The following is a 23,479-nucleotide window of genomic DNA, read 5'->3' on the forward strand; positions in this document are numbered from 1 at the left end:
CAGGAAGTGTAACCTTACAAACTATCTCTTGAACAAGAAATTTGCCATTCTGGCTATAAAGGGCACACAAATGTAAGACTGGTCACTTTTTTCTGCTCCAATCTTATTCTTTTTAACAAAAAAACACCAAGTTGTCTTTATTGAAGGCATGATGCGCAACGTGTTAATCATACTCAGTCTCTGCTGCGTCTACCTTGTCCCTTAGTTGATCAACCATTACACAGTGCGCATTCTCAGCATGCCCAGCTTACTTAAAATTACTATGTATTTCCAAACACCCCCATTTTATGCAGTTCAACAGCTTTTATTGAATTATGAATAGTTTGCTTGTTCCAAATTCATCCAAATATATTACCTTCAATAAAAGATGCGTCCATTGTGTATGCTTTATGAACTGTATGTAGCCCAACTATATTATGAACATAAAAAGTAGTGCAAAACAAAATTGACATACTGCAACAATCAACTCAAAACCTCATGATCTCACTGTACTTAAACAGTGTAAATACCTTTAATGAATAAAGAACAAAATGTGAAAAATAGTCTTAACTTCTAAAGCATAATATAGTTAAGCACGATTCTGGATAAAATTAAATTAAAATAGTTTGCTTCGAATAAAGATCACGATACTCGGCGCAACATTTTACTTTCTACAAAAAAAAAAGTGCCAACTTTAGTTTATTTTTTTAATTACCGTATATACTCGAGTATAAGCCGAGATTTTCAGCCTCTTTTTTGAGGCTGAAAGTGCCCCCCTCGGCTTATACTCGAGTCATCGCTGTCTGCCCGCTCGATCAGCGTGTCGAGCAGACAGACAGCGGCCATTCTATGATTCAAAAGCCGCGCCTCCGGCTCCGCCTTCGCCTGTGATAGGCGGAACACTGAATTTCCCAGCAGCCTGTGTTCCGCCTATCACGGGCGTCGTCTCATCCTCGTACTACGGACGAGGATGATACGACGTCCGTGATAGGCGGAACACAGGCTGCTGGGAAATTCAGTGTTCCGCCTATCACAGGCGAAGGAGGAGGCGCGGCTTTTGAATTTTACAATGGCCGCCGACGAAGAGGGCACGGGACGGAGGCAAGGCAAGGCACGGCACGGCACGGGACGGGACGGGACGGGACGAAGGCTCGGGACAAAGGCTCGGGACACAGGTAGGCTGGACACACACACACACACACACACACACACACACACACACACACACACACACACACACACACACACACACACGGATGGAGACACACACACACGGATGGATGGATGGATGGAGACACACACACACACACAGGGATGGATGGATACACACACACACAGGGATGGATGGATGGATGGAGACACACACACACAGGGATGGATGGATGGATGGATGGAGACACACACACACAGGGATGGATGGATGGATGGATGGAGACACACACACACAGGGATGGATGGATGGATGGACACACACACACACAGGGATGGATGGACGGACACACAGGGATGGACGGACACACAGGGATGGACGGACACACAGGGATGGACAGGCATGTCTCACCCTCGGCTTATACACGAGTCAATAAGTTTGCCAGTTTTTTGGGGGGTAAATTGGGGGCCTCGGCTTATATTCGGGTCGGCCTATACTCGAGTATATACGGTAGTTGAAGTAATTTTTGGGAACATTTGAAAGACTGCTGCCCAAAGACAGCGTGACAAAATATTGCAACGATTGGGATTAGTAAACCACAGACTACAATCTTGCTGGTATTGGAAGAATTTGACATTGCTATTCATTTTAGGGGCCCAGAAATCGGAGTGGTTCGGGGTAGCACTCTATTTCTCTATTACAGTATGCTTTTCTGGATGGTCTTTTATGGCTGTATGAAAAAAATTAAAAAAACATGAATTGATCACAAAATAATGCAACAACTGCCATTTTATTCTTTAGGATATCTGATTTATATAGATATATCCACACACACTTTTGTAAATATTTCATTTTGGGATGCACCGAAACATAGGCCGGAGGCAGCGGCTGCTGGGACCCGAGAGGAGCGGAGGCGGCTGCTGGCACCCGAGAGGAGCGGAGGCGGCTGCTGGCACCCGAGAGGAGCGGAGGCGGCTGCTGGCACCCGAGAGGAGCGGAGGCGGCTGCTGGCACCCGAGAGGAGCGGAGGCGGCTGCTGGCACCCGAGAGGAGCGGAGGCGGCTGCTGGCACCCGAGAGGAGCGGAGGCGGCTGCTGGCACCCGAGAGGAGCGGAGGCGGCTGCTGGCACCCGAGAGGAGCGGAGGCGGCTACTGGCACCCGAGAGGAGCGGAGGCGGCTACTGGCACCCGAGAGGAGCGGAGGCGGCTACTGGCACCCGAGAGGAGCGGAGGCGGCTACTGGCACCCGAGAGGAGCGGAGGCGGCTACTGGCACCGAGAGGAGCGGAGGCGGCTACTGGCACCGAGAGGAGCGGAGGCGGCTACTGGCACCGAGAGGAGCGGAGGCAGCTACTGGCACCGAGAGGAGCGGAGGCGGCTACTGGCACCGAGAGGAGCGGAGGCGGCTACTGGCACCGAGAGGAGCGGAGGCGGCTACTGGCACCGAGAGGAGGCGGCTACTGGCACCGAGCGGAGGCGGCTACTGGCACCGAGAGGAGCGGAGGCGGCTACTGGCACAGAGCGGAGCGGAGGCGGCTACTGGCACCGAGAGGAGCGGAGGCGGCTGCTGGCACCGAGAGGAGCGGAGGCGGCTGCTGGCACCGAGAGGAGCGAAGGCAGCTGCTGGCACCGAGAGGAGCGAAGGCAGCTGCTGGCACCGAGAGGAGCGAAGGCAGCTGCTGGCACCGAGAGGAGCGAAGGCAGCTGCTGGGACCAGTGAGGCGCGAGGCGGCTGCTGGGACCAGTGAGGCGCGAGGCGGATGCTGGGACCAGTGAGGTGCGAGGCGGCTGCTGGGACAAGTGAGACGCGAGGCGGCTGCTGGGACCAGTGAGGCGCGAGGTTGCTGCTGGGACCAGTGAGGCGCGAGGCGACAGCTGGGAGCCTGAGGCGCGAAGCGGCTACTGGGACCCGTGAGGCGCGAGGCGGCTACTGGGACCCGTGAGGCAGCTACTGGAGATCTGTGAGGCGCGAGGCGGCTGCTGGGAACCTGAGGCGCGAGGCGGCTACTGGGACCCGTGAGGCGCAAGGCGGCTACTGGGACCAGTGAGGCGGCTACTGGAGACCCGTTAGGGGCGAGGCGGCTACTGAGATCCGTGAGTCGCGAGGCAGATACTGAAATCCGTGAGGCGCGAGGCGGATACTGAGACCCGGGAGTCGCGAGGCGGATACGGGAGTCGACAAATTTGGCAAATCCATTCTTGGACTTGCCGCATTTAGTGCGCATGCGCGCCGCTGTCTACGGCGCATGCGCCGTAGACAGCGGTGCCCATTTTCGGGCAAATATCTCCTAAACCATATAGGTTTAGGAGATATTTCTTGGACCTACAGGTAAGCCTTAATCTAGGCTTACCTATAGGTCCAAGTTGTTTGGAAGGGTTTACTTCCCTTTTAAGGCATTAGATATACCATGGAACACAGTGAATAGAGTCATCAAGTGGAGAAAATATGGCACCACAGTGACATTACCAATAACTGGATGTCCCTCCAATAATTTATGAAAAGACGAAAAGACTGGAGAGACTGCCAAGAAGCCTACAGCAACATTAAAAAGGTAGGAATATCTGGAATGTACTGGCTGTGTGGTACATGTGACAACATTCTCCCGTATTCTTCATTTGTCTGGGCTATGGGGTAGAGTGGCAAGACGGAAGCTTTTTTTTTTGAGAAAAACATCCAAGCCTGGCTAAATTTTCCAAAAACAGGCTTGGCACAAAAACCCCACATCATCAAAAGAACACCATATCCACAGTGAAGCATGGTGGTGGCAGCATCATGCTTTGGGGCAGTTTTTCTTCAGATGTAACAGGTTTGTTATTCACCTGTAAATGCATACATTTACTAGTTTAACTACTAGTGGAAATTGGCGCTGTACATCTCATACCACTATATGTACCAACCCCCTTTTTTCTTTTGCCCCCTCCCCACCTTTTTTTCCCCCCTTTAGGAATCCTCTAATTGGCAGTTGAAAGAATGGACTTTGTAGGAGTGTTAAATGCTTCTATCCAATTTAAGATCGCATTGTGACTCGACACGTACGAGTCCAAATCCTAATGCATCTACAACTTCACGCACTAATACACATCTAGGATTTGGAGCGGCACAAGCACTAAACCTACTACAGAACCCATCTGGGTCAGGTTCCACTTTCTTTTCTTCTGCCAGTCACAACACAGATTTAGCTTTCACATGTTCTTTAGCTAGCACCACACTTGATGCCCAATGCTCCTACACCTTCCCTGACTTCTACGTCATAAAGTACACTTGATCCACATTTGACAGTATTAAGGACACAACCCTAACATTTTCTCCTGCCCTTCACATAGGACTTGATGTCGTCAACTTTACCCCCTTATGTTAAACCTAAGTAGGCATTTGGATTTATGCCACAGATTTGACTAGGGCTGCAACCAACAATTTTCATAATCGATTAGTTGGCCGATTATTGTTTAGATTAATCGGTTAATAGCCTTTTAAACAAAAAAAAAAGTGGGTCAAATTGATGGTCATTTTCAATCACAGTGACGGGAAAATTTGGAAATTGAAAATTCCTTTGACTAAGAAGTTTTCTGACAGTATGTAGTTTTCATTCAGAAATAGTTCATTTTAAAAACAGAATGTTAAAAACAAGTGAAAATTTCAAACAAAATTCTTTCAGCGAATGTACAAAGATTTTTCGTCTGAATATTCTCATCTGAAAATTGATCCGTGTGGCCAGCATAAGGCTCGGTACACCTATACAGTTTGCTTTTGATCTGCTTCTGCAGTGCGTTTTGATTTTTGCGCACGTGAATTTACTGCAATATGCATTTTTTTGGCCAAATTAAAAAACACAAATTGCTGAAAAAATGCATTACATGCTTTTCTGCAGCTTCTCTATTGAAGTGTAGTGAACAAATAAAGCACCATTTTGCGTTTAAAAGTCCCTGACCCTTTCAGATGTGAACGTGTCCTATAGGAAACCATGTAAATGAACTGTAGTGCATTTCTGCAAAAAGCACCATAAAACGCATAGATATGAACCAGGTCTAAGACATTTAGTAACATAATGGGGTTAACAAAATTAAAATGAGCCCTTTATAGTAGAAAAAAAAAAAAAGCAGATAATCACTACTGTAAGGGGTTCATTATTTTACTGTAGAACTGTGAAAGTAATATTTACAGTAGCTCTGTACGATAAAGGGCTCATTCTAGGTTTTTTTAACCCCATTATGTTACTGGCCGATCAATTATGAAAATAGTAATCGATTTCATAATCGATTAGTTGACGATTAAGCGATTAGTTGTTTCAGCCCTAGATTTGACACTACGGGGGTCTCGTTCATTGTCCTGGCAGTTATCTCACAGGATCGGGGTGGGGGGACTGGAGGATACTTTAGCATGAGACTAAATGGATTGAACGCCTGAGTTTGTATAAGATTTATTACTGTTGTCTTGATTTTATTTTGGTCTAGTTTAATGTTCCTAGATTTTCCTTCTTAAGTGTACTACCTCATGGGCAACTATATAAAAAATGTGTGTCCATCCTGATTCTTGAATGTACATCTCTTGCTGTTGCTATGCCTCCTGTCACTCTCTCGCACCCCCCTTTTTTTAACCCTGTCCCCCCTCCTTTTTCTCTCTTCCTTTTGTTATAGGTGTACCCCACCTTTGATTATACAAATTTTTGGTGATATAAGCGTCATCCAATCCCTTACCGCGGTCATATGTGCCTGGTTTAGATTTATATTGAGTTTGTTACTGTACCCTGCAATTTGATTGCAGTTTGTAATTTACTTGCTGGTTTATTATAGGGCTGAAACGCTTAATCGATATTATCGATAATCAATAATGAAAATCGTTGTCAACGATTTTCATTATCGATTAGTTGGTCCGCACCATGCGATCCGCTGGAGCTGGGGCCATCTTGGTACACCCGGCAGCGGTGAGCTGCGTGCTGACGTCACCCCAGCACGGCGTTCAGCCTGTGTCAGCCCAAGTGAAGGAATTCTGGAGGAGTCACGCTGGATGCCTTGCCTGCCCTCATTCAAAACTTTTTATGCAGGTACCACTACATTACCTAATCTAACCTAATTACTATCTATTAGATAGCAGTTAATTATCTAATCCTATTTATGCCTTTCCACTTGCTTGGCACAGCCACATTGTTGATTTAAATAAAAAAGGTACAACACTATCTCCCCCCCACCCCCCCCCCAATAAAACGCAGCTTATGACAAGCATAAAAACAGTCAGCATATCACTGACGATTTGCGCCAATAGGCATCCCGGGACTCATCACTGCGGTCTGTTTGGAGGAACTTTGATCAGTGGTGAGCTTGGCGCAAATCAGTGATATGCTGACTGTTTATGCTTGTAAAAAGCTGCATTTTATTGGGGGGGGGGGGGAGATAGTGTTATACCTTTTATTTAAACAATGTGGCTGTGGGGGGCGGGGATAGTGTTATTTTTTTTTAATGATCCGAAAATTGATCCGAGACTCTGATGCGAGGAACAATCCGATCGTGAGTTTTTTGATCCGTTGCACCCCTAGTCTGCACCCCCCCCCCCCCCTTGCCGGTCCATTAGAATCATGTGCATCTTCCCGTGTCCTACGCATGCACCACGTCAATGACCACGCAGCTACGCCTGCTTGCATTCTCCACCCAGCTGACGTCCCGCCAGCAACGCGCCTGCACTGCTTTCGGGTCCCCCTCTACCCAGCAGCCTTCCAGCGCTGCCATGATTGGAGGTTGTGCTCTGCACATGCGTGCATCCATCTCCCAGCTTCGGGGTGCCCTTCGCTCTATTTGGAGGAGTTGGCCGAGTCACGTGTGGCGGCTCCGGACTGAGACTCCGCCCCACACCACCCCGGCACACCGAGGAGGAGCCGCTGTCACAATGAAGGGGTGAGAAAACCCGAGACACCGGGGGGGGGGGGGACACGTACGTGTGTGTGTGTATACACATATACATACACTTTCAGTTTTTTTTATCTGATTAATCGAATAATCGGCCGATTAATCTATTATGAAAATAATCGTTAGTTGCAGCTCTAGTTTATTATACATTATATTATATATTTTGGAGATTACAGGCACAGCTTTTTCATCGGAGATACAAGATGGCACCCCAATGTGAATTGGACCCTGCTGACCCGGGAGACGCGCGTTACAGCCACTGATATTGGGAGTCTGAAATCCGGAGACAGTGCGGCGATTTACGTGAATCTACCACCGACATACAACACCTGATTGACATCACCTGAGATAACGAGCGCAGTTGACCCACTGTCAAACGACAGATGTGTCGATTTTCTCTGGTAAGAGTATTTCTCTCTGAAATCACTCCAGATAAGTCGCTGTTCCCAGTCCAACTGAATTGTGTGGCTGTCTGATCTTTTTACTGGGAATACCAACACTGACACTTTTCCATTATCCATGTGGACTGTTTTGTTGGGACTTATATTACAGCCACTGATATCCACCAAGATTTGTGTGTGTATTATATATATATATATATATATATGTATGTATGTGTGTAATATATATATATATATATAGCAAGAGATGTACATTCAAGAATCAGGATGGACACACATTTTTTTATATAGTTGCCCATGAGGTAGTACACTTAAGAAGGAAAATCTAGGAACATTAAACTAGACCAAAATAAAATCAAGACAACAGTAATAAATCTTATACAAACTCAGGCGTTCAATCCATTTAGTCTCATGCTAAAGTATCCTCCAGTCCCCCCACCCCGATCCTGTGAGATAACTGCCAGGACAATGAACGAGACCCCCGTAGTGTCAAATCTAGGGCTGAAACAACTAATCGCTTAATCGTCAACTAATCGATTATGAAATCGATTACTATTTTCATAATTGATCGGCCAGTAACATAATGGGGTTAAAAAAACCTAGAATGAGCCCTTTATCGTACAGAGCTACTGTAAATATTACTTTCACAGTTCTACAGTAAAAAAATGAACCCCTTACAGTAGTGATTATCTATATATATATATATATATATATATATATATATATATATTTATACACACACACACATACATTATATATACACACGCATACATATACACACACGCATACATATACACACACGCATACATATACACACACGCATACACATATTAGCGAATATTTGCATTGTGTTTTTACGCATTTTTGCACATTTTGTCACATGCATGTGTTATAGTATTAGTTTTATTATCACTTCTCAACATACAATTTTTGGAGTTATTTTTCAATTCACTCACTAGCGCTACACCACCTTTTCCCCATTTTCACTGAACTTTGTTTGTTTGGGTGTTAGCTGTTGATCCCCACTTTGGCTACAGCGCAGTATCTTCCCCTAATTTCTAGTTTATTATACGTTTTATACATTAGAATATACTACATCTAACTTATTTTATGTCTTTTTGTTCCAGAAGCCTGGCAGTGGATTTCCTCTTGGTATTGTGCTTCGGATCCCTGTGACATACTGGTATGATGGTTGTGTGTGCGGCCAGAAAGCCGCAATACAGTATTTATATAATCTGATTGTGGGGTGCATTGTGGTCGGAGCCTTTGTGGTTCCCTTCTTTCCTCCCCCTAATTGTTCTAGTCATCTTACAGGCCAACCATCCTCTGCCCCACTATCTCCCCTTTTACCATCCCCATGTTTGATGGGTCACATCTGCTCTAAGTGGCATTTTTCCATCAGTGGTAGTTCTGGCTGTTGGCCACTAGGGGGTGTGGGTGTGCACCTTGGTGATGGCCAAGTCAGCCACACACCTGTCTGGGGTGTGTATATAGAGCAGCCCTGTCTAGCTCTACAAGAGGGAATCCTTCACAGGCAGTCAGTTGTCTTGGTGCTGTCTGTTGCTTTCAGCTGCTTACAAATTTTCTGCAGATCAAGGTGTGTATTCCCTTCATCTACTATGAGGACTATCTTAGCTACTTTGTTGCTTCTTGGACTTGTTCTTACCAATTCCTAGATTGCTACAATATCAGTTTGTTTACCTTTCAGATCCAGTCATTGGATACATGTTTTAGGCCCCTTTCACACATGCGGACAGTATGTCCATATTTCATCCATCCGTTTGCGGATAAAATACGGACATACATGCATTCCTATGGGATAGCGGGTGTCTGTAGTTGAACATCCGCAGACACCCGATATCATCCGCCTCAGCCATTGTCCGATTCTGCAGACGGAAGAAAATACTATTTTTCTATCAGTCTGCAGAGCGGATCGGATGAACATGGACAGATGGTCCGTGTTCATCCGATCCCCCATAGAGGAGAACTGAGAGCCGACAGGGCGGTACCTGCACAGTGTGCGAGGAGCGCCCTGTTATCCGCCGGCTCAGCGGGGACAAACGGAGCAATCCCCGCTGAGCAAGCCGATCATCAAGCGGTGGATCATTACTGATCTGTCCCATGTGAAAGGGGCCTTATTGTTTTTAGATAGAAAACTGTTAGGGCCAACTACCAGGAGCCCAGCACACAGTCTGTCTCCTTGCTTTAACTAAGATACCAGATGGCTTTGATTTATTCACCTTAGTTTATTTAACAGGTGAGAGTAGCTAAGTGTCAAACGCCTCAATGTTCTTTGTATTATGAATACTAGGTACTATATATAGATATTAAACCCTTGTTATCATATGTTTGAGGTCACTGTGGTCTGTTTATGTTGGTTACTATCACATTAATACCATCTACTATCTGGCTACCTATGAGATCGCTCCTGTATGGTCTATGTGCAGAGGTAGGGCTTTTGGCCAATACTATTTGCCATCTTCCCTCGTCTGCTTTTATGCAGGAATTGGGTTTTTTCAAATCTGCTATCTTTTCTCAAATAATGGACACTTTGATGATATGGGGATATTCACCCTTGCTTTTTTTTTTTTTTTTTTTTACAAATATTACTTTTACCTGTTTAACGGGCACACCCCCACATTGAACCTTAAATCGCCAGTTGCATGTCACTTATGGGTATCTGCTGCATATTTACCCTTTGGGATGAATTCTGCTAAAAAATGTGGAACACTACCAATGTACTTTGTTAGATTACGCATTTTTTTGTATATGCTTATATGTCACTCCCGTCTTTTGTAGAACAGCTATTAAGCTCCCGATGAAGCATTCATATGCAAAAGATGTAGAGCAAGCGTGTTACTACATACCATACACTGTTGCAGGACTATGATGTTTGGCATTTTTTTGCTGTTTTAGAGAGTAAAAGCAACAGTTTTGCATGTATTGACTCTGCAAAATAAAGTTTTAATGAAAATTCCCTTTTGTATCTTGTGTTTAATAAACTTATTTTTATAATCGGTGCCTATAAAGTCCATTTTTTTCTCCTTGTGCTTTTTGATCTAAAAATGTTATTCAACTGAGTTGTACAATTTACAGGTCACAAAGAAATTAAAAAAAAAAAAAAAAAAAAAAAGCTAAGAACAACTAATAGCGCAACACCATGACAGGCACAAATTTGGATAATTTTCTCAGGTTCCAGATGACTGAAAACATTTCTCCCATAAACACCTAGTTCAGATGTAGAAAACAGGAGCTTTGCCCCCGATCCCCTGCTCAGACACACAACACCCCGCTACCCCACCACCACATGTAGCCCTATACTCCCTATATACTTCATTCTTTACTCATCCAACATGCCCTTACATCTTTCCCCTTCTCCCAATTCATGTGCTAGGACCAGCGGCGGACTGACAACTCATGGGGCCCCCAGACAATCAAATTATGGGGCCACACAGAATACACAAACACACCCACACACAGTATACACAGACATGTTTCTATTGGCTGAGAAGGTACTGGAGAGGTGGGGCAGCCCTGATGGGGCACCCTGGTGGCATGGGGCCCTCGGGCAGTGCCCGAGTGGCCCAATGGTCAGTCCGCCCCTGGCCCCTGTCTAATAGTTTTAGACCCAAAAAAGGAGATATACTCCTGTGCTTCCTCAGATCTACTCCAATACCACAGTGATCAGAAACCTCTAAGAATGTACACATTACTGTAACTTCACTTTTTATTTCAAGGAGACTCACCAATACACAATATTTTAGAACATATCTATACAACAACAAAAAAAAAACCACATACCTGCAGCAATCTGTGTGCAGGGTCCTCTTCATCTTCTGGTATATCCAAATCCTCTTCAGGAATGGTGTCCCATTTACCTTGATGAGCTACCAGCTGATGAACTAGTTCATATTGCTCAGGCAGTGCCAAACTTACCAAAGTCTGTTTGCCATGTCTAAAACTAATGCGCCTTCGCTTACAGGTGTCTGGGTCACAACATGTTCCAACTGGCAGAAGAGGATCACCCAAAAGAGGATCACCCAAAAGAGGATCACCCAAAAGAGCATTAACCACCTTGCCTCGGGCACTGCAGTTATGTCCCAGAAGAAAGATACAGGGCCTGCAGCGTACAGTCAGTTTCAAGTAATCTTCCTCTTGTCTCTGAAAAGTGATGCTATGCAGCTGGCCTGAAAAGAAAAAAAAAAAAAAACAGCAAGGATGTAATACACAAGTCCAACCAAGTAGTACTAAACATTTTTTAAGTGTTGCTGAAGTAGCTTTAGGAAAAGGCATTCTCCTAAAACCCAATAAGATCAAAAAATGGTACTAAAATGAAAAGAAATTGGACATTTATAGAAATGAAGCTTTTTTAAATCAGGAGTAATTTAGATCAAGGTGGTAAACTGGTGTAACTTTAGCCATACACAATATATATATACGGTAAACATGTTAAAGAGACTTATTCTTTAAAGAATTAAAAGGGGTTGTAAAGCTTTGTTTATTTTCTAAATAGGTTCCTTTAACCACTTCAGCCTGGGACCAATAGTCAGCCTAAACACCAGAGGTCTTTTTAAAATTTCGCACTGCACTGCTTTAACTGGTAATTACGCGGTCATGCAATGTTGTACCCAAACTAAATTTGCGTCCTTTTCTTCCCACAAATAGAGCTTTCTTTTGATGGCATTTCATTGTCTCTGCGATTTTTTTTTTTTGCGATATAAATGAAAAAAGACCGAAAATTGAGAAAAAAATATATATTTTCTACTTTTTGTTATAAGAAAAATCGAACTAAATGTAAGGCCTCATGCACACGAGACGCAGATGAAACAAAAGCTGAAACGCGCGTTTAGAAACGCGCGTTTTGCCGCGTTTGCATGTCGCGTTTAGACGCGTTTAGACGCGTTTAGACGCGTTTAGACGCGTTTAGACGCGTTTGCGTTTAGACGCGTTTATAAAGATAACATCATGTAGACCCTCCCCAAGCTCTCAAAGCATTTTTTTTAACTATTTCTGCTATTTTGATCAGAGTGAGCAGCAGCAGCATAGAGAGCAGTTGTACACTTGCATTTGCCGTGTCACTTGCCACGGCACCTGCCACAAGTTGTGGATTGTCCACTTGCCACGTCACTTGCCACAAGTTGGGGATTGTCCACTTGCCACATCACCTGCCACGTCACCTGCCACAAATTGTGGATTGTCCACTTGCCACGTCACTTGCCACATCACCTGCCACGTCACTTGCCACGAGATGTGGATTGTCCACTTTCCACGTCATCTGCCATGCCACCTGCCACAAGCTGTGGATTGTCCACTTGCCACGTCACCAGCCACATCACCTGCCACAAGTTGTGGATTGTCTACTTGCCGCGTCACTTGCCACATCACCTGCCACGTCACTTGCCACGTCACCTGCCACAAGTTGTGGATTGTTCACTTGCCACGTCACCTGCCACGTCACCTGCCACAAGTTGTGGATTGTCCACTTGCCACGTCACTTGCCACAAGCTGTGGATTGTCCACTTGCCACATCACTTGCCACGTCACCTGCTACATCACTTGCCACGTCACCTGCCACAAGTTTTGGATTGTCCACTTGCCACGTCACTTGCCACGTCACTTGCCACGAGATGTGGATTGTCCACTTTCCACGTCATCTGCCATGCCACCTGCCACAAGCTGTGGATTGTCCACTTGACACGTCACCAGCCACATCACCTGCCACAAGTTGTGGATTGTCCACTTGCCACGTGACTTGCCACATCACCTGCCACGTCACTTGCCACATCACCTGCCACAAGTTGTGGATTGTCTACTTGCCGCGTCACTTGCCACTTCACCTGCCACGTCACTTGCCACGTCACCTGCCACAAGTTGTGGATTGTTCACTTGCCACGTCACCTGCCACGTCACCTGCCACAAGTTGTGGATTGTCCACTTGCCACGTCACTTGCCACAAGCTGTGGATTGTCCACTTGCCACATCACTTGCCACGTCACCTGCCACAAGTTTTGGATTGTCCACTTGCCACATCAGCTGCCACGTCACTTGCCACATCACCTGCCACGTCACCTGCCACAAGCTGTGGATTGTCCACTTGACACGTCACCAGCCACATCACCTGCCACAAGTTGTGGATTGTCCACTTGCCACGTGACTTGCCACATCACCTGCCACGTCACTTGCCACATCACCTGCCACAAGTTGTGGATTGTCTACTTGCCGCGTCACTTGCCACTTCACCTGCCACGTCACTTGCCACGTCACCTGCCACAAGTTGTGGATTGTTCACTTGCCACGTCACCTGCCACGTCACCTGCCACAAGTTGTGGATTGTCCACTTGCCACGTCACTTGCCACAAGCTGTGGATTGTCCACTTGCCACATCACTTGCCACGTCACCTGCCACAAGTTTTGGATTGTCCACTTGCCACATCAGCTGCCACGTCACTTGCCACATCACCTGCCACGTCACCTGCCACAAGTTGTGGATTGTCCACTTGCCACGTCACTTGCCACATCACCTGCCACGTCACTTGCCACGAGATGTGGATTGTCCACTTGCCATGTCACTTGCCATGTCACCTGCCACGTCACTTGCCACGTCAGCTGCCACGTCACTTGCCACAAGATGTGGATTGTCCACTTGTCACATCACCTGCCACATGACTTGCCACATCACCTGCCACAAGTTGTGGATTGTCCACTTGCCACGTCACTTGCCACATCACCTGCCACGTCACTTGCCACAAGATGTGGATTGTCCACTTTCCACGTCACCTGCCATGCCATCTGCCACAAGTTGTGGATTGTCCACTTACCACGTCACCAGCCACATCACCTGCCACAAGTTGTGGATTGTCCACTTGCCACACCACTTTCCACGTCACCTGCCACGTCACCTGCCACAAGATGTGGATTGTCCACTTGCCACGTCACCAGCCACATCACCTGCCACAAGTTGTGGATTGTCCACTTGCCACGTCCCTTGCCACGTCCCCTGCCACGTCACCTGCCACAAGTGGATTGTCCACTTGCCACATCACTTGCCACATCACCTGCCACAAGTTGTGGATTGTCCACTTGCCACGTCACCTGACACAAGTTGTGGATTGTCCACTCGCCACGTCACTTGCCACATCCCCTGCCACAAGTGGATTGTCCACTTGCCACATCACTTGCCCCATCACCTGCCACAAGTTGTGGATTGTCCACTTGCCACGTCACCTGACACAAGTTGTGGATTGTCCACTCGCCACGTCACATGCCAGTCACCTGCCACAAGTTGTTGATTTTCCACTTGCCACGTCACCTGCCAAGTCACTTGTCGCGTCACCTGCCAGGTCACTTGCCACGTCACCTGCCACAAGTTGTCTATTGTCCACTTGCCACGTCACATGCCAGTCACCTGCCACAAGTTGTTGATTTTCCACTTGCCACGTCACCTGCCAAGTCACTTGCCGCGTCACCTGCCAGGTCACTTGCCACGTCACCTGCCACAAGTTGTCTATTGTCCACTTTCCACGTCACTTGCCACTTCACCTGCCACGTCACTTGCCACAAGTTGTGGATTGTCCACTTGCCACATCACTTGCCACCTGCCATGTCACTTGCCACAAGTTGTGGATTGTCCACTTGCCACGTCACTTGCCACAAGTTGTGGATTGTCCACTTGCAATTGCAATTGTTTAAAATATTTTTCTAATGGCTTTTCATCATTTGCAATCATTTTTGAGATTTTTAATGTAAAAAAAAAGGTCACCTTTAAAAACGCATATAAACGCAAACGCGGCTAAACGCGGTAGCGGCGTTTTGCCGCGTTTTACCGCGTTTTGCCGCGTTTTGCGTCTGAAACGCAGAAATTTTTGTTTCTGAACGCATTTTTTTGCTTCTGGAAAAACGAGATTAAACGCAACTGCATATAAACGGAAAAAAACGAGACTGTGTGCATGGACACATAGGATAACATTGAATGAGTTCAGGTGCAGTTGAAAAAACTGTCCAACTGCATCTGAACGCGCGTTTAACTGCGTCTCGTGTGCATGAGGCTTTAGTCATACATTTAGGGCAAAATTTATTCAGCCACGTCTTTAGTAAAAAAAAAAAAAAGACAATAAGCGTAGATTTATTGGTTTGCACAAAAGTTATAGCGTCTACAAACTAGAGTACATTTTCTGGAATTTACACAGCTTTTAATTTACAACTGCCCATCTCACTTCTTGAGGTGCATAAATGGCAGTACAACCCCCCCCCTTCCCCCCACTCCTCACTACCTATCACAGTTTCGAAGGCCATAAAATGCCAATAGCACAAACCCCCCCAAATGACCCCATTTTGGAAAGTAGATACCCCAAGCTATTTACTGAGAGGCATGCTGAGTCCATGAAATATTTTATATTTTGCCACAAGTTGCAGGAATATTAAAAAAAACTTTTTTTTTTGCACAAAGTTGTCACTAAATGATATATTGTTCACACATGCTATGGGCATAAGTGAAATTACACAAAATGAATTCTGATGCTTCTCCCGAGTATGGGGATACCACATGTGGGGGACTTTTTGGGAGCCTAGCCACGTACGGGACCCCGAAAACCAAGCACTGCCTTCCGGATTTAAATGTAAAACGCTATCAAAAAAACTGTTAGCGATCGCAGGGATCAGGCCTGACTCTGCAATCGCTGCAGTTATGTGTTTAGTGTTTTGTAAGTGACAGTGATCGATCGATACTGCACTTGGGTGGGCTGGGCGGAGGGGCAAAACGCAGGTGCTAGCAGGTATCTGGGCTGATCCTGCTAATGCGTTTTTTTGGAATCCTAAACTGCTGGGGACGCCAATATAGATCTGATTAGATCAGATATTGATCTGTTCAGATTCTATACCCTAATTGATATCACCCGCCGGGTGATCAGGGGGTTAAACCTTTATTGGGTAATAAATGGTGGGTGCCCTGGGTGCCCTGATGCTATAAAAAGAAAACTAACCAGAGTCACCCGTAACACTTACACGGTGATCACTGGTGAAAGGGTTAACTAGGGGCAATCAGGGGGTTCAAATTTTTATTAGGTAGTATATGGGGGTCCCTGGCGCTATATAAAAACCTGACGGGGAACCTAAATAACTGGCTAACTAGCATCACCAGTGACACTTATACGGTGATTGCTGGTGAAAGGGTTAACTAGGGGCAATCAGGGGGTTAAAACCATTATTGGGTAGTATATCTGGGTACCTAGCGCTATAAAAACCTGGCGGTGAACCTAAAAAAATAACTAGTGAATTAGCACCAGTGCCACTAATGCAGCGATCAGAAAAATGATCGCTTAGTGACACTGGCAAAAGGGGGTGAAAGGGTTAACTCTAGGGGCAATCGGGGGGTTAAACCTTTATTGGGGGGGGTAGGGGGCTACTCTGGACCTAACACTAACTGCCCTGACACTTTTTACTGTCACAACTGACACTGAATGCAGTGATCAGTAAATAAATGATCACTGCAATCAGCGACAACGACTGGGAGGGGAGGCGGATTTTTGTGCCTATATATGTTAGTGTAGTGTTTGGTGCATTTACTTTCAGTGTTCTCCTCGTAGTCCGGTCAAAAAGACCACCCCAAGGAGAATCACATCACTTCCTCCCTGCCTGTGTTTACTATACACAGCGGGAGGAAGCTTCTCATTCAGCCAAACGGACCGCCGCATCCAGCGGGAGGGGGTCCAATCGGACCCCCCACCCGCTGGAAGGCAAGCACGTACATGTACGTGCTTGTGCCTGTACATGCCATTCTGATGACGTACATTCCCATGCGGCGGTCCTTAGGTGGTTAAGCTAGTGCATTGTTGGTTCATTTACCTTTTCCTTAGATTTCCCTTTTAAATGTTTCTTTGTCTGAATTTCTCACTTCGTTTCTCCTCAGTAAACTTCACACCATCATCCAAGTGGCGTTTAGTCAGCCAGAACAGCTTACTGAGGAGGAATAGGAAGTGAGAAATTCAAAGAAAAAACCATTTAGAAGGGAAATCGAAGGAAAAAAAAAAAAAAAGTCTAAGTGAACCAACAATGCACTAGCTTAAAGGAACCTACTTAGGAAAAAAAAAAAAAAAAAAAAAACCTTTACAACCTCTTTAAATACCTTTACAACATGTCAAAATGGCCTTGCTCCTTGCAATGTTTTGCAAAGAGCAGCCCTTAACCTCTTCCGAGGTCTCCTACCAGCATTCCTTGCTCTTGCCTTGATAGCAAGATATATTTTGCAAGTGGTTGTAAACCCTTACAAACCACTTTGACCTACAGGCAAGCTAGATTAAGGCTTACCTGTAGGTCCAAGCAATATCTCCGAAAACGGGCACCGCTGTCTACGGCGCATGCGCCATAGACAGCGGTGCGCAGGTGCACTGAGCGCGGCATTTCCAAGAATGGAGCTGCCGCGCGTGTCGACTCCCATGCACATGCGCGGGAGTGACCTCGCCGAATGACAGCGGCGGAGCTGCGAGACGCCACCAGCAAAATGGATGCGACGGACTACAGGGGACAGCGGCGACTTTGCTGGCTCCTGTGTCAGGTAAGTGACACATAATGGGCTACTATGCGATGCATAGTAGTCCATTATGCTTTGCCTTTGCAGGGAATGAAAGAGGAAGTAAACCCATCAGGGTTTACTTCCTCTTTAAAGCCGTATTTGGATACAAAAAGATTTCCCAAGCATTAAACATCCCAAGGAGCACTGTGCAAGCGATCATTTTAAAATGGGAGTATCAGACCACTGCAAATCTACCAAGACCTGGCTGTCCCTCTAAACTTTCAGCTCAGACGAGGAGAAGACTGATTAGAGATGCAGCCAAGAGGCCCATGATCACTCTGGATGAACTGCAGAGAACTACAGCTGAGGTGGGAGAGTCTGTCCATAGGACAACAATCAGTCGTACACTGCACAAATCTGGCCTTTACGGAAGAGTGGCAAGAAGAAAGCCATTTCTCAAAGATATCCATAAAAAGTCTAGTCTAAAGTTCGCCACAAGGCACCTGGGAGACACACCAAACATGTGGAAGAAGGTGCTCTGGTCAGATGAAACCAAAATCGAACTTTTTGCCCACAATGCAAAACTATATGTTTGGCGTAAAAGCAACACAGCTCATCACCCTCAACACACCATCCCCACTGTCAAACATGGTGGTGGCAGCATCATGGTTTGGGCCTGCTTTTCTTCAGCAGGGACAGGGAAGATGGTTAAAATTGAGGGGAAGATGGATGCAGCCAAATACAGGACCATTCTGGATGAAAACCTGTTGGAATCTGCAAAAGACCTGAAACTGGGACGGAGATTTATCTTCCAACAAGACAATGATCCCAAACATACAGCAAAATCTACAAAGGAATGGTTCACAAATAAACGTATCCAGGTGTTAGAATGGCCAAGTCAAAGTCCAGACCTGAATCCAATCGAGAATCTGTGGAAAGAGCTGAAAACTGCTGTTCACAAACGCTCTCCATCCAACCTCACTGAGCTCGAGCTGTTTTGCAAGTTAGAATGGGCAAGAATTTCAGTCTCTCGATGTGCAAAACTGATAGAGACATACCCCAAGCGACTTGCAGCTAATCGCTGCAAAAGGTGGCTCTACAAAGTATTAACGCAAGGGGGCCGAATAATTTTGCACGCCCCACTTTTCATTTTTTTATTGGTTGAAAAAGTTTCAAAAATTCAATATAGATTTCGTTCCACTTCACAATTGTGTCCCACATATTGGTGATTCTTCACAAAAAATAAAAATTTTATATCTTTATGTTTGGAGCCTGAAATGTGGCAAAAGGTTGAAAAGTTCAAGGGGACCGAAAACTTTCGCAAAGCACTGTACATACATACACACCCCTTTTAGAAAAGGAAGTTCAAACTCCAAAACTACTTGCACATGGGCATCTCGAGTCAGCCGCATAGCATCCCACCCCTTTCAGGCACCTCCAGCCCTGGTGCTAGCCAACTGAAATCTATGACCGGCTGAACTACAGAGCAGCTGGATACTGTACGAAGGGGTACTTGCACTTAGTGCACCACGGGTTCAGGACAAATTCCCCAAAATAATTCCTAAAATTTGTAGATATCAGTACACATAAGCCAATATACACAAGTGAGAGTGCATACACGAGTAAAGCCACCTACACCCATTCAAACTGAAAATTTTCACTTGAAACTGCTGTTACTAGGCAGTCTTCCTAATCTGCCTCTTCATATTCCGCAGTGCTTCGTCCTCTTCGGTGAGTGGCCTCGTTGCCTTCTGGGACATGCGTCACAGAAAACGGGGCCATTCCCAAAGCGCCGCGCGACTCGCGCATGCGCAGTAGGAAACGGGCAGTGAAGCTGCAAGAATCCACTGCCTGTTTCCCTTTAAGATGGAGGAGCCGGCAGCTAATCCAATGGACAGATCGGCCTCGGGGTGGCCGACATCGCGGGATCGCTGGACAGGTAACTGTCCTTAATAAAAGTCAGCAGCTACAGTGTCTGTAGCTGATGACTTTTTTTTAAATATTGGCCGGAACACCCCTTTAATTTCCTATCCTAAGGGTCCTTTCACACAGGGCGGATCAGTTCTGATCCGCCCCGTGGATATCCGTTTGCTCAGCGGGGATCACTCCGTCAATCCCCGCTGAGCAGGGAGATGACAGGTCCGTCTCTGCACACTGCGCAGGGACAGACCTGTCACAGCGATGCTCTCCCCTATGGGAGATCGGATGACGAAGGGCCGCAGTGCCCGTCGTCACCCGATCCGATGACGGATGGAAAAATAGCTTTTTCCTCTGTTACACTTTCGGATCGGAGCGGGTCGGATGTCAGCGGACGTGTCACCGCTGACATCCGACGTTCTATGGAGCACCCGTTCAGGTCCGCCTGAAAAACTGACAGGCGGGCCTGAACGGGACGTCAGTGTGAAAGGGGCCTTAAGGTGACAACACTGACCAAGTGCATTTCTGCATAAGCAGCTTTGTCATCCTAGTGAAATGCAGAGACTGTTGCCAAATACATTATACCAAACAAGATTCAGCTTACAAGCAAACAACCTTGTGAAACAGACACTGACCAATTTATACAAAAAAAAAAAAAACACATCAAGCCCTTTAAGAAAAGGACTTTAAAAATCCAAAGCTACATATGGACTTATCAGATTGATTTAACAGCAGAGCCTACCAGATAGTATGACTATAGACCAGTGATGGCGAACCTTGGCAGCCCAGATGTTTTGGAACTACATTTCCCATGATGCTCAGCTACACTGCAGAGTGCATGAGCATCATGAGAAATTTTGTTCCAAAACATCTGGGGTGCCAAGGTTTGCCATCACTGCTATAGACTGATCAAAAATTCAGGTAACTGCAGGAACCTTCTGAATTACAATTTATGGTCGTTCACTTACAGCCAACCTAGGGATCGACTTTAGCTGAACAGGATTATTGAAAACACTACTCAATCAGCGGGCTGCAGTGCTGACTAGTGTATTTTGATAGTGCAGTCCTCCTACTGGCAGAATACAATAGCCCAGAAGGGAGGATTCCTCTATACACACCACTTGTGTGGATAAAAAAATCCATTACTTCATAAAAACAACCGATCTATGCCCAGCCTAAGTCAGTTTGAGAAAATAAATGCCAAGGCTTATATCCATGCATTATACTGTGTGAACAATAAAGCAACTTCAATTAGTATGAATAATTTACCATAATAAAAGTGACTGCACATGTATACAAGACCAAAACAAGAGCACTCAAAAGACCAGGCAAATTTAGAAAAAGGCTCAGATAGTGCAATGCATTATATAAGGGCTTGAATATAAAAACAGAACAAAAAACAAGACCACTCAAAAGGCAAGCCAAATATACCTACATGTACACCACTGTTCCCCAGGAGACAGCAGCGCGCATCTGACATCTGTATACTCCACCCCACTCTACGCATTTCATCCCATCATCACACAAATGCTTGCTGCTGTGTCCTGGTGAGCAGTGGCAGGCATGCAAGTATTTGGCTGGCCTTTTGGTTCTGCTTTTATAATCAAGTCCCTATATATTGCACCAAGTCATCTTCTCAATTTGTATGGTATTTGAGAGACTGGTTGGCTGTTTGGAGTGGCAGTGGTCCATCCAGTAGTGGAGCAGCATTTCTCCTGGAAGTTCATGTGGTTAACAGGCAAAAGGGTAAATGGACAGATGTGACCTGAGCAGCAGCCTCTCTGCAGAATAGATTCCTATGAGCAAGTTATACCCCTGTGAGATTCTGTGTGTGGTAAGTGCGCTACTTACCTTAAAGTGATGGGAACAGAATAGACAAAGTGCATTAACATTCACATTTAGGTTTCATTACTCAGGCACAGGATAGTCCAGTTAGACCAATCTCCGTCACAGCTTCCAGCAGAGGGGGTGATGTCCTGTGAATCCTTCTCATAGCCGGCATCCTGACCAGCAGGAATCTTCCAGCATGTGTGCAGAGTCCAAAGAGAGGCTTGGAGAGCAGCTGGTTGATTACAGGGAAGTGCAAAGCTTGAGAAAGGAGCATGCACTACAGACACCCCCCTAGTGCACATGCTCAGGAACACGTCGCCATTTTAGTAATGAAACCTCAATGAGTGTTTTTAACGCATTTTGTCTATTAAAACTACACAGTCTTAACGAAGAGGTGCCTGCTTCCTGTTTGATTTCTCTACATGTTTGGAGTTTGCTTCGGCTTCCCCTGCAAGGCTGCCCTGTCTGTATAGACTGTTTCCTCACACAGAGCTTAACAGCTCAAAGGACATTTGTATGGACTCTAATCTCGCACTATATACTATAACCCATACCACCATCCATTGTATATATACATTGTTTCCTCAACCGGAGTTTGGCTTTATGCTGCAGTTCTTAAAAATCAGCTCTAGGCTCCTGCTGCTGTCAGTCAAATCCTGTGAAAAGGGAGCGGGAGGTGTGGCCAAGCACCAATGTGCGAGACTAGGGATGCACAAAGCCTAGACTGAGGGCACACCCACACAGATGCCCTTTCAGCACATGGCTTTTTGAGGAAAGGAGGAGTGGACAGCACCAGCAAGGATCTCCAGGTAAGGGGCCCCCTCTGTGCAATATCATTGAACAGGGGAGGCAAACATATCCTCTTATTTTAAATTTAAAAGAAATGCCTTTACAATCATTGACCTACAATCTACTTTTCAATAATTACATGTCCTACTGCGTTTCAATTTGACAGTATCTAATCTGCTAGTACAGGGTTCGACAAATCTCAGGCACCAAGTCGACTAGAAGTTGTGCCCTGTCTCGTGGGCTTTTGCACGGTTGGATGGATTCCATTGACAACCCAGAACATGCCCCACTGCGTGCCCCCAGGAATGCAGCAGACAATTGGTAATCCTTTGGAAACTGCTGATCACAGAACAATGTAAGGAGCCAACCACAGAGCAGGAAAGTATAAGACGTTTAGCACCTCTCCATTTTAAATAGAAGGACTTTAGTATCGCAAAAGTGGCTATGCATGAGCGTAAAAACTGTGTGCAGCAGCCCCCATTAATTCTTACCCGAGCACCCTTGCAATACAGTGATGTCCATGAGAGCCTTGATTCTCTGGGAACTCCTCACTCCCGACTGGTTTTTGCCAGCAGTGGGAGCCACTGGCCTCCACTGCTGTCAATCACAGCCAGCGAGCCAAGCCTCCATGTGTGAATAGACACAGCAACAAAAACGGAGCGCCTGTTTGGGAGCCCCACAAAGCAAGCTGCTTGCTGTGAGGGGACCCAGCAGGAGGGAGGGGCCTAGGAGCACCAGCATTGGGCACAAGAGGAAGATTAGGGCTGCTCTGTGTAATGGTTTTGCAGAGCAGGGGAAGACCACAAGGCTTTACTATTACTTTAACCACTTCCCGACCAATGCACGCCGATATAAGTCAGCAGAATGGCACCGATAGGCAAATAGAAGTGCAGGTACATCCCTTTAAATTTGCCATCATGCCACCTTGTCGGGATAGAAAATTGGCTAAAAGACAGAATTCAGAGAGTAGTGGTTAATGATTCTTACTCTGAATGGTCTAAGGTTATGA

At 46.0% G+C, this 23,479-nt stretch overlaps 1 protein-coding gene across 6 annotated transcripts in view; it reads right to left on the reverse strand.

The window, feature by feature from the left end:
- The window catches only part of LOC143958556 (dual serine/threonine and tyrosine protein kinase-like), a 304,078-nt gene that overhangs the window by 64,572 nt on the left and 216,027 nt on the right, over nt 1-23,479 (reverse strand). For 4 of the 6 annotated variants that reach the window (XR_013270139.1, XR_013270135.1, XR_013270136.1 and 1 more), the window contains one exon: nt 11,229-11,614. Coding sequence is in view for 2 of the 6 variants with exons in the window: in XM_077467823.1 (XP_077323949.1) it covers nt 356-377 (22 nt within the window). In the remaining 4 variants the exon portion in view is untranslated. Of the gene's footprint in view, nt 1-355; nt 393-11,228; nt 11,615-23,479 lie in introns of those variants that run through there. The other 2 variants (XM_077467823.1, XM_077467824.1) reach the window with 1 other exon arrangement.

The sequence above is a fragment of the Lithobates pipiens genome, unplaced genomic scaffold (assembly GCF_037356315.1).
Source record: "Lithobates pipiens isolate NorthernLeopardFrog02 unplaced genomic scaffold, aLitPip1_a1.2 Scaffold_107, whole genome shotgun sequence".
NCBI classification, from domain to species: Eukaryota; Metazoa; Chordata; class Amphibia; order Anura; family Ranidae; genus Lithobates; species Lithobates pipiens.